General features: G+C 39.6%; 1 protein-coding gene across 1 annotated transcript; it reads left to right on the top strand.

Annotated features, from left to right (window-relative positions):
- Positions 1–3,261: 3,261 nt before the first annotated feature.
- tmem177 (transmembrane protein 177) lies at positions 3,262–10,872 on the top strand. Its single transcript, XM_063006254.1, has 2 exons — positions 3,262–3,288; positions 9,830–10,872. Exon 2 carries the CDS (start codon positions 9,852–9,854, stop codon positions 10,782–10,784), a length of 933 nt encoding a protein of 310 aa, XP_062862324.1. The 5' UTR covers positions 3,262–3,288; positions 9,830–9,851; the 3' UTR covers positions 10,785–10,872.
- Positions 10,873–12,467: the final 1,595 nt, after the last annotated feature.

Raw genomic sequence — 12,467 nt, 5'->3', positions numbered from 1 at the left:
GTCGAGTCGAGTCCTTGAGTCGACTCTTTTAAAGGGACATGCACATGAATCGCGGCAAAAAGTCTTCTGACCTTTTCAAAGCGCCTCCAACGAGACAAACTGTTTCACATGACGTGGTAAAACAGACTTATGCAATACTAACATGTTTGTTTATTAGGATTTTAACGTCATGTTTTACACTTTGGTTACATTCATGACAGGAACGGTAGTTACTCATTACACAAGGTTCATCAGTTCACAAGGTTATATCGAACACAGCCTTGGACAAGTTAGTGTCTCCAGTTTACCTCACTTGCATGTCTTTGGACTGTGGGAGGAAACCAGAGCACCCGGAGGAAACCCACGTGGACACGGGGAGAACATGCAAACTCCACACAGAAAGGACCCAGACCGCCCCACCTGGGGATCGAACCCAGGACCTTCTTGCTGCGAGGCGACAGTGCTACCCACTGAGCCACCGTGCCGCCCAACATGGGGGAGAAGCCGATTCTCACAACTTTTCAGTACCCCGAGCTGTATAACACAACTTTAAAAGTGTACCATGACACAGAATACAGCTAAACTTAAATGCATGTGGATGGTTTTAGAGTGTACTTGATGGTTATTTCACACAAATGGTTATTTGTGTTATGGTACACATTTGATAACATTTCACTGCATAGCTAGAAACAAGCACTGAGCAAAGCACCAATTTGCACCCAGGCTTATATTTACATTTAGGCATGTAGCTGACACTTTTATCCAAAGCGACTTACATTATACAGTCTAAGCAAGTGTTAAGGGCGTTGCTCAAGGGCTCAACAGTGGCAACCTGGCAGTGGTGGGGTATAAACCAGCAACCTTCTGCTTACTAGTCCAGTACCTTAACCGCTTAAGGCTACCGCTAGGCTACAACTACCACAACTGTTGGGAGTTGAAAAGAGCGCTGTCTATTACACTAGCCCAGGACTTAATTTTCAGCTGTACTATCGGCGTGCTGGGTGTCAACACAAACATGATTGATTTTGCTGCGTAAATAAGTAGGAAGGCAGAGAGAGTAGCATTTAGGGTGTAGGGCAGTGATACCTCAGCTAATCTGAAGGTTATAACCTGAACTGTAACTGCTAGACCCCTAAACAAGGTGCTTGCATTGTAGTTAATCACAATTGTAGGTCAATTTAGACAAAAGTGTCTGCTAAATGCCATAGACGTTAAGAGTATATGAAGTAGGGTTTGGAGTATAGGGATTTTGGTTAGGGAGTAGTGTGTAGGGAGTTTAATGTTGGGTGTGAATAGTATAGTTTAGGAAATATGGTGTAGGAAGAATGATGTAGAGTGTATATACATGTAAATGTGTATGGAGTAAGAGTGATGTGTTGGTAGTAGGGAGTATAGTGTGTGGATTTGGGTGGATGGTTTAATGTATAAGGTGTATGGAGTATAATTAGTATTAAGGGTTGGGAATATAGTGTAGGGGTATAATGTAGGTAATATAATTTAGGTAGGTGTATAGTGTATGGAGTTTAGTGTAGAGAGTATGGTGTAGAAATTATAATTTAGGTTGTTGGGAGTATAATGTAAGTATGGTTAAGGAGCAGTGTGTTGAGAGTAAACAGTTTGGTGCAAGAAGTATGTTGTGTACTGTATGATATATGGAGTAGGGTGTAGGGTGCATGAAATATAAATGTGAGTGCTAAGAGTATAATGTAGTATTGAGAATAAAGTAGGCATTATAATCTTTGGTGCAGGAATTATAGTGTAGGGAGTAAGGTGTGGTAAGCATGATGTACAGAGTATGATTAAGAAGACGTGTATTTTGAGTAGGGTGTATTGTGTACAGTATAATAAGTGTGAGATTTTTTGTTAATCATTTTACAGTATATTTTAAATGTGATATATTTAGTCAAGATTAATTGATAAATAATCAGTAGAATTATTAGAGGGGGCAATAGCCTGTAATAAGATATATTTTATGATGATCAGTGTAAAATTAATGGCTAACAGATATTGTGAATCAAATAAACTGTAGTTTCTGTGTGTGAAAATGTGACTGAGAACAGACATTGGTATGAAGGTCAGTGATTCGTATGTAGCAAAGATAAGGACAGTTGGCGAAAACTTAGAGCAAACTCAGAACATAATAAGAAACAAAGTATTCTGATAATGTGTCTTGCCTGAGGTGCATCAGGCTTGTTCCAAATTCCTGTGAACAAAAGGGTAGTGTATTCTGTACTGCATCTATGATGAAGGAAGAAATTATGATGAATAATTTTGTTTGTTTATTTATTGGGATTTTAACGTCATGTTTTACACTTTGGTTACATTCATGACAGAAACGGTAGTTACTAATTACACAAGGTTCATCACTTCTCAAAGTTATATCGAACACAGTCATGGACAATTTAGTATCTCCAATATACCTCACTTGCATGTCTTTGGACTGTGGGAGGAAACCGGAGCACCCAGAGTAAACCCACGCAGACACAGGGAGAACATGCAAACTCCACACAGAAAGGACCCGGACCGCCCCACCTGGGGATCAAACCCAGGACCTTCTTGCTGTGAGGCAACAGTGCTACCCACTTAGCCACCGTGCCGCCCATGATGAATAATAAAAGGATATGAATCAGTATTATAAAAAGTACAGATCACCATATATTATTTATTTATATTATTTAGTTATTTAGTTATATTATATACAAAACAATATATATTCTTTATATATTCTAATCTGTATGTATTTTTATTTTTTATATTTATTTTTTTTCTTTGACAATTGTGAAATAATGGTGTAACACTAGAGTAATGTAAAAATCACTGGGGGAGATGAGTTCCAGCCACAAAATAACAACTTGGAGACAAAGGAATGTGGGAAAAATGCCAAGCTTAACAATTAAAAACAATCAAATGTACTAAAAAAAATTATGATATTTACAAAATGGAACCACTACTAAATTGTAGCAAACTGGCAGATGGACAATTGCTTCCGGAACCATTTTAATTTGTTATATTTTGTAAACGCCTTAATAAGCCCATAATTTTTCCACAGCTACATGTGTAGTGGTGAGTTATTTCTTCTGAAATTTAATTTGTTAAATGTGTTAAACTAAAATTATTCTGTTCTCTGAAAATTAATTTGAGGGGGTAAAGTCTTTATCCAACAGATGTAGGGAGTAGGGATTATGATTTAGGGAGGAGAGTGTAGGGAGTAAAGTGAGATTTAGTACACAGCCTTTCTCAACAGACGTAAACCAATCGCGACATGTGCAACGAGCTGTCCTTGTGGAGGAGATGCAGCGCTGACGTTAAGTGTGTGTCGATTTAAACTTACAGATCTTATCAGCAGTAATGTACCGCTTATTATTTTGCTTTGTTTTATTAGAATTCGTTAAGATTGTTCTGTTACATACTATAGAAGGGTCAAATAAAGTTAGCATTTAGAGCCACTGGTGGGTTAGACAGTGGCTAATTCTGCTAGCAATCATAAATGGCTCCTACTTAATAATTTTTTATTTCTCATGAGTCCATTTATATTTGAACTGCAATGCCAATAGTGTCATTTGCTCAATTAATTTATATAAAATGTACACCGATCAGCCATAACATTAAAACCACCTCCTTGTTTCTACACTCGCTGTCCATTTCATCAGCTCCACTTACCATATAGAAGCTTTTTGAAGTTCTACAATTACTGACTGGAGTCCATCTGTTTCTCTGCATGCTTTGTTAGCCCCCTTTCATTCTGTTCTTCACTGGGCAGGACTCTCCCAGGACCACTACAGAGCAGGTATTATTTGGGTGGTGAATCATTTTCAGCACTGCAGTGACACTGACATGGTGGTGGTGTGTTAGTGTGTGTTGTGCTGTTATGAGTGGATAAGACACAACAGCACTGATGGAGTTTTTAAACACCTCACTGTCACTGCTGGACTGAGAATAGTCCACCAACCAAAAATATGTCGTCCTGTGACCACTGATGATGTCCTGTGACCAACTCAAACAGCAGCAATAGATGAGCGATCGTCTCTGACTTTACATCTACAAGGTGGACCAACTAGGTAGGAGTGTCTGATAGAGTGGACAGTGAGTGGACACGGTATTTAAAAACTCCAGCAGCGCTGCTGTGTATGAGGTGGTTTTAATGTTATGGCTGATCAGTGTATTTGTATATACAGTGTATCACAAAAGTGAGTACACCCCTCACATTTCTGCAAATATTTCATTATATCTTTTCATGGGACAACACTATAGAAATGAAACTTGGATATAACTTAGAGTAGTCAGTGTACAGCTTGTATAGCAGTGTAGATTTACTGTCTTCTGAAAATAACTCAACACACAGCCATTAATGTCTAAATAGCTGGCAACATAAGTGAGTACACCCCACAGTGAACATGTCCAAATTGTGCCCAAATGTGTCGTTGTCCCTCCCTGGTGTCAAGGTCCCAGGTGTAAATGGGGAGCAGGGCTGTTAAATTTGGTGTTTTGGGTACAATTCTCTCATACTGGCCACTGGATATTCAACATGGCACCTCATGGCAAAGAACTCTCTGAGGATGTGAGAAATAGAATTGTTGCTCTCCACAAAGATGGCCTGGGCTATAAGAAGATTGCTAACACCCTGAAACTGAGCTACAGCATGGTGGCCAAGGTCATCCAGCGGTTTTCCAGGACAGGTTCCACTCGGAACAGGCTTCGCCAGGGTCGACCAAAGAAGTAGAGTCCACGTGTTCGGCGTCATATCCAGAGGTTGGCTTTAAAAAATAGACACATGAGTGCTGCCAGCATTGCTGCAGAGGGTGAAGACGTGGGAGGTCAGCCTGTCAGTGCTCAGACCATACACCGCACACTGCATCAACTCGGTCTGCATGGTCGTCATCCCAGAAGGAAGCTGACGCACAAGAAAGCCCGCAAACAGTTTGCTGAAGACAAGCAGTCCAAGAACATGGATTACTGGAATGCCCTGTGGTCTGACGAGACCAAGATAAACTTGTTTGGCTCAGATGGTGTCCAGCATGTGTGGCGGTGCCCTGGTGAGAAGTACCAAGACAACTGTATCTTGCCTACAGTCAAGCATGGTGGTGGTAGCATCATGGTCTTGGGCTGCATGAGTGTTGCTGGCACTGGAGAGCTGCAGTTCATTGAGGGAAACATGAATTCCAACATGTACTGTGACATTCTGAAACAGAGCATGATCCCCTCCCTTCGAAAACTGGGCCTCATGGCAGTTTTCCAACAGGATAACGACCCCAAACACAACGTCCAAGATGACAACTGCCTTGCTGAGGAAGCTGAAGGTAAAGGTGATGGACTAAACCCAATTGAGCACCTGTGGCGCATCCTCAAGTGGAAGGTGGAGGAGTTCAAGGTGTCTAACATCCACCAGCTCCGTGATGTCATCATGGAGGAGTGGAAGAGGATTCCAGTAGCAACCTGTGCAGCTCTGGTGAATTCCATGCCCAGGAGGGTTAAGGCAGTGCTGGATAATAATGGTGGTCACACAAAATATTGACACTTTGGGCACAATTTGGACATGTTCACTGTGGGGTGTACTCACTTATGTTGCCAGCCATTTAGACATTAATGGCTGTGTGTTGAGTTATTTTCAGAAGACAGTAAATCTACACTGCTATACAAGTTGTACACTGACTACTCTAAGTTATATCCAAGTTTTATTTCTATAGTGTTGTCCCATAAAAAGATATAATAAAATATTTGCAGAAATGTGAGGGGTGTACTCACTTTTGTGATACACTGTACATAATGTCCCAAAATTTACCTAACGACCTCAGAAATGTTGTGTAATCTGTTACAGTTGCACAAGCTCTTCAATATTTTTTTTCCTTTTTGGTCCTGAAGCACCAATTAATCTTTAAAAGTAATTCTAATATATTAAAAATAATTTCACTCTTGGCTTTACACCTAAAATGAACTTTATTTGTCATTTATAAAGCTACACCTACTAGGGCTGGGCGATATGGATCAAAAATTATATCTCGATATTTTTTTCTGAATGGCGATATACGATATATATCTCGATATTTTTTTATCCCTTAAGGTAATAACAAAAAGACACTTCTGAGACAAAGCTACATGTTCCAATTTTTTTACAGGCACTTTCATATTCATGCTAATTCACTAATATTCATGCTGGGGAAGCTTCACACAAGAATTATTTTTCCTTAAAAAAAAAAAAAAGAGCTATTCTAAGAAAAGAAAAAAGTTGTTTTCTAAGGCATCTCCTGTTGTGTAATGTGAATTACAAATATATTGTCTGGCCCTTTAAGAATGTTAAGTGTACGATAGGGCGCAGGGAGCGAGTGTGTAGGGAAGATGTCGGAATGACACGGTTTCCGGCTGAGCTTGTGTGACATTAAAAGTAAAACCCCGTTAAAGTAAACCCCTCGTTAACCCCCCACCCCCCCATGTTTGGACTTTATACATTATTTTATGTATATGTCGCCACAACATAAACATTTACATTAATATTTTCTTTTACTGTATAGAACTCAGTTCTGTAATACAGGCAGAACTAATCGTTCATGTTACTGTGTAACTATTACAACATTTAATGCATTTTAATCAGCGTTCTTCTTCATGCACTTTATTATTATTTAACAGCTTTATTTGTTGTTTAATTGCTGTTTGCTCCTTGTTTACTGCAGAGTTAGTTCATGCAATTTAATAATGTTTGGTTGTTTATTGGCCGACAACAAGAAATACTATAATAGAAGATAAATAAATAAATGACGTTTCGGACGTCGGGCGATCGTCCAGTATAAACTAACACGACCACGTACAACATCCAGTACAGAAATCACTCCCCATAATGTTTGTATTTACAGATAGAGCAAGTATATGCACATCACATATACAAACACAAGAGTCAGAACAACAGGAGACGCACCGTTACGTTATTATTACTTTCTCAACACTTAATGTGAAGTAAATACGTACATGTCAGCGCGTGCATGCCCTTGTATTGGTTTTTAAAACAAATAACGACTCGTTTTCTTGTTTTTTAACTTTGGGATTTGAAGTGAAAACGAATGAAGGTACACGGAGCTGGAACCTTTTGTCTGGACTTGTTTTCGGCGTTCTCTACAGAATACATTATTCTGCTGCTCATCTGACACTTTGAATTCGAACCGTCTCCAAATAATTCCAAAATTAGTCATTATTTTTCATTTTAGTAAGCAGCTCCTCCTCGATAGCTTCTGTCATGTCTTTATCCGTCTCCATGCTATCGCTGCCTGCAGGAATTACTGGTGAAGCGGTGGGGAGGGGCGAGTTGTGTTCAGTGAGGGAGAGGGGCGGGGCAGGTGAACATGTGCAGAGACAAACTGAGAGAAGAGAAAGACGAACTGTCTGATCTAACTGGAACGCAACATCTATATCGATATATGCGATATTGTCTTATCTTATATCGCGTATGAAAATATATCGATATTTTATCGATATTTTATAAAATCTCGATATATCGCCCAGCCCTAACACCTACCATACAGATGAACCTGGCTATACGTTTACTGACTGTAGCCCATTGGTTGGTTTGTACAGGTTCTCATCCCTTTACCCTGATTTATGAATTGACCTGGGTGGCACGGTGGCTTAATGGGTAGCACTGTCACATCACAGCAAGAAGGTCCTGGGTTCAATTCCCAAGTGGGGCGATCCAGGTCCTTTCTGTGTGGAGTTTGCATGTCCTCCTTGTGTCTGTGTGGGTTTCCTCCGGGAGCTCCGGTTTTCTCCCACAGTCCAAAGACATGCAAGTGAAGTGAATTGGGATACAAAATTGCCCATGACTGTGTATGACATTAAACTTGTGAACTGATGAATCTTGTGTAACAAGTAACCTACTGTCCTGTCATGAATGTAACCAAAGTGTGTAAAACATGACGTTAAAATCATAATAAATATATGTATTGACCCCATAGTCACCAGATTAAGTTTGTGTCATGAAGTGAGAAAGTGTACAGAACGAAAGATGTATGGTAGATGTATTGTGAAAAACAGTGTGTGAATCAATCAGTGAATGATTTTTTTGAGTAACAAATAGATTTGCAGTTTTACATTTTTGTAAGATACAATACAATTAAGTTTGGCCTGAAGTAACTTCAGTGGCCTGCACATAGCTTTGACTTTAGCCTACTGAACACCTTTGGTGTAAGATTGATTGCATCCTTTAACATCAGTGCCTGACCTCACAAATGCTGAATTAAGTAAATTGATACAAATTCTTACGGACAAGCTAAATGTTATAAAAAGCTACGTAGAAAAATGGAAGCTGTTATAGCAACTTTATATTAATGCCGTTAACATCACTGCTGTTAACATAACTCACAAATGTTTTTTTGACAACATTCCCACAGACACACTCTAAAATATTGTGGAAACCCTTTCCAGAAGAGTGAAGGCTGTAAATAGCTGCAAGAAAGGGTGGCAATAACTCCATGATAATAGCTATAGTTTAGGTATCTACAAACTTTTGTCCATTTAGTTTTTTTGTGTCATTATACTCTTGACAAGCATTATATTTTTGACTATATAGGTCTTTGTCAGTCACGTGTGTTTAGTGCCTGTGATGTCACCGAGGCACCATTGTGGAGGTATCGTTTTAGTCAGCGATACAGTAAAGTAGTGTAGTGGCAAAGACTGCAGTGAAAACAGAAACAGAAGTAAAATGACAGGATATCATACCGAGACAAACTTAGCAAGGATGCCAGGGACCGTTACTTATCATCTGTTAACATTGATAAGCTAAGTTGGTTGCGAGTGGGTGGAACAGCTAGGCTTTCAGCGGTAACTGTTTATATTGTTGAAATAACTGTTCTTGATTACTGTCCTGATTTGCTTTAGTCAAAACGATGGTTTGTTTACATGCTTAAGGGCTTCTTTGCATCATGAAATGGTTTTTCAGATTGATGGCTAATGTGCTGTAAATGAAAATGGTTCTTTATAGCACCAGAAAGGATTCTGTTATTGTTACAGTGTAACTACTGGTTTCAGTACTTCATCTGATGGTCAAAATGTTGATAACAAGGAAACCATTTAGAACATTTATGAAAAATGTGATTATACATACTTTATAGTTTCATACATGCATGACTGGGTCAAAAGCAGCTCGATTCATAACTAGGGATGTAACGATGCACCACAATGCAGTTAATAACCGATTCAAAAATTCCACGATTCAAATCGATTTGACATGTAAAATGAATCGATATTCACTTTAAACAGCAGAGGGCACTGGCGCTATTCACCTCGCCTGGTTGACGTCACTGGCGCTATACGCCTGGTTGGCAAATTCGGGGTTTTTCAGCCAAATTGGGCTTAATTCAAAATTGTTTTGCATAGTTTGTACCTAACTCAGAAATAAAAGGCCATTCAATATTTAGATAAATAAAAGATCATCACAAATACAGTATTTTATATTACTTTTTAAGAGAAATAATAAAAGGAAACTTTGTCATCATTTGTCTTCAATTCCAGTTTAAAAAATCGGAAAGAAAAATCGCATCGTTACATCGTTTAATATTTAAGAAGGATCATACTATTTAATCAAAAAAAGCGAACAGAAATTGAATGCTTCCGGTTCACTGCAGAGCAGGCTCGACCACTTAATACCTCCAAAATGGTGGCACAATCCACTTTGGTTATACGTCGCCTGTTAAAGACCTATTGGCGGTTTTTTTTTCTATACAAAATTCAAGAGGGCTAATCTTTTCAGGGAAACTAAGTCGAAATTAGTGTTCAAAGAAATGACGCACATGGTAGACAACACAGTTTAAAGATAAGGCTAAAAAAAATGCTGACATATTACTGAAATAAAATATTTTTATATTTACAGAGACCAGCACCAATAGGAGACAATGGCTTCTGGATTCTTCAAGTTCTCTGTTCTTGTGCAGAAGTATCGGACACCTTTTTTGCTTGTAGGCTGTGGAGGCGTCTTTGCTGCCAACATTTTCTACCATGTGTGTCCAGAAAAAACATACAGAAAAGTGTATCAGGCCTGGAGCAAAGGAGAACCAGCGGTACTATCCGAGAAGCTGGAGAATGTGTTCCAACAGGTACTGAAAGACTCAGCAGTTAGCTTGTCTGCTAACTACACAGCTTTTGCTGCTTATGGTTTTCATCCGGTTGGAGCAGGGATTCCATGGCTTCCAGCGGGTGCACAGATCGGCATTCCTGCCAATTTTAACAGCAGCCCAGATGATATGTCTGGTGTCACCAACCGCACCATACTCATTAATGCTAAAGAAGTACAATGGGACAGCGAAGCAGGTAGTGTACTGAGAGATGCCTTGGTGTTCTCCACAGACGCTCAGAAGTTCGCCATGGCACGCGAGGTTGTGCGGCTTGAGGGTGCCGGCCCGGTGCTTCATGCTACTGTGGCTCCGGCCTGTCTGGCCGGGACATGGATCTACAGCGTGGCTCTCAAGCAGATCTTTGGACTCTTTGGTGGATCCATTATTCTCAGAGCTGGGGTTAACCTAGTGGCTCTGGGTCTAGGAGCCGTCTCATACTTTCTGGCGTCAGACGCCGTAAGCCAGTGGCTGGAGTTCAGCTCGGATTGGCAAGCCGCCAGCCTCTCACGTGACTACGCAAAAGGTGGAGTCGAGTTCTATGAGAAGATTCTGTTGCGGAATAAAACCCTGCGTACTCTAATGGGACCTAAAGGGAAGGAGATGTATGCACCAAGTGGCAATCTGTTCCCTGCCAGCCTGCTAAGTATGAAACATGCGCCTTACACCATGAGGCGAGATGAAATTCTGAGTCTGCTGAAGGAGGAGAAAGCATGAAGGACATGAGTAATGAGTAACTACCGTTCCTGTCATGAATGTAACCAAAGTGTAAAACATGACATTAAAATTCTCATAAACAAACAAACTTCTATCTGTTTGCTTTATATTTATTTGGACACCGCAGCTGTGGAAAATACAACCCCAAATCGGAAAAAGTTGGGACAGTATGGAAAATGCAAATAATAAAAAAAACACAGTTTCTTAAATTTATTCTTTTATTTGATTGCAGACAGGATGAATCTGATATATTTTTTGTTTTGTCTGATCAACTTCATTTCATTTATTAATAAACATCCATTCCTGCATTTCAGGCCTGCAACACATTCCAAAAAAAGTTAAGGCAGTAAAGCATTTACCACTTTATAATGTTGGCATTCCTTTTCACCACACTAAAAGACGTTTTGGCACTGAGGATACCAAGTGATTTAGTGGTTCAGGTTTTATTTTGTCCCATTCTTCCTGCAAACACATCTTAAGATGTGCAACAGTACGGGGTCGTCTTTTGTCGCAGGAAAGGTCCTGGATGCTGCTTTTGTACCAAACCATAATTACAATCACCTGTTGACATCACCTGTTTGGAATCACATCATTATTTAGTTTTTACAGCTCATTACTAGCCCTAAATTGCCCCGGTCCCAACTTTTTCTGAAATGTGTTGCAGGCCTGAAATGCAGGAATGGAGGTATATTAACAAATGAAATGAAGTTGAGCAGACTGTCCATAATCAAATAAAAGTCAAAGTAAATGTAAGGAACACTGCATTTTTATTTTATTTGCATTTTCCATACTGTCCCAACTTTTTCTGATTTGGGGTTGTATGATGTGTAAATAATGGAAGCACAGGGACTAAAACAGGATCAAAAAAGAAAGAAGGAATGTGCCAACATTACATTTAAAAATTAAGAAAACAGCAAAGCATTAAGCAGAAGTATTCCGATCTTATAAACAAATAAACAGCTTTTATGGTTCTCAATACTGCTTCTAGGTCATTCATGGTATTTATTTTTCCCCACACCATTCTCTCTTAGATTCACATATTAGGGTTAAAATAGGTCATTTTATTAGGTTAATGGACCTTGTTGTTCTTTACTATCGTTAGTGTCATAACTGGTGGAATAACTGTAGATTGTATATGTATACTGATGAACTAAAACATTAGGTTCGATCCCCAGGTGTGGTGGTCCGGGCCCTTTCTGTGTGGAGTTTGCATGTTCTCCCCGTGTCTGCGTGGGTTTCCTCCGGGAGCTCCGGTTTCCTCCCACAGTCCAAAGGCATGCAATTGAGGTGAATTGGAGATACAAAATTGTCTATGACTGTGTTTGATATAAACTTGTGAACTGATGAACCTTGTGTAATGAGTAACTACCGTTCCTGTCATGAATGTAACCAAAGTGTAAAACATGACATTAAAATATCCTAACAAACTAAAACATTAGGACCAGTGAATAGAATAGAATAGAACCTTTATTGTCACTATACACAGGTACAATAAAATTTCGAATGCCATCTCTCCAATAGAGCAGCAGCAGTAGAGAAATAGAGCACGTATGAAAGTTCTGTGCCAATAATGCGCTGAACTGTTTTCACCACCAGTGTGTCTGGCCTGGGACTATGTAGCCCCATACAAATAAGGGTTCAATGAACTGTGTGTTGTGACACATTCACCTCATCACTAAGATT

The sequence above is a fragment of the Trichomycterus rosablanca genome, chromosome 12 (assembly GCF_030014385.1).
Source record: "Trichomycterus rosablanca isolate fTriRos1 chromosome 12, fTriRos1.hap1, whole genome shotgun sequence".
In the NCBI taxonomy this organism is placed as follows: domain Eukaryota; kingdom Metazoa; phylum Chordata; class Actinopteri; order Siluriformes; family Trichomycteridae; genus Trichomycterus; species Trichomycterus rosablanca.
Note: the sequence above shows the minus strand (reverse complement) of the source record. Positions and strands in the feature narration are given on the sequence as shown.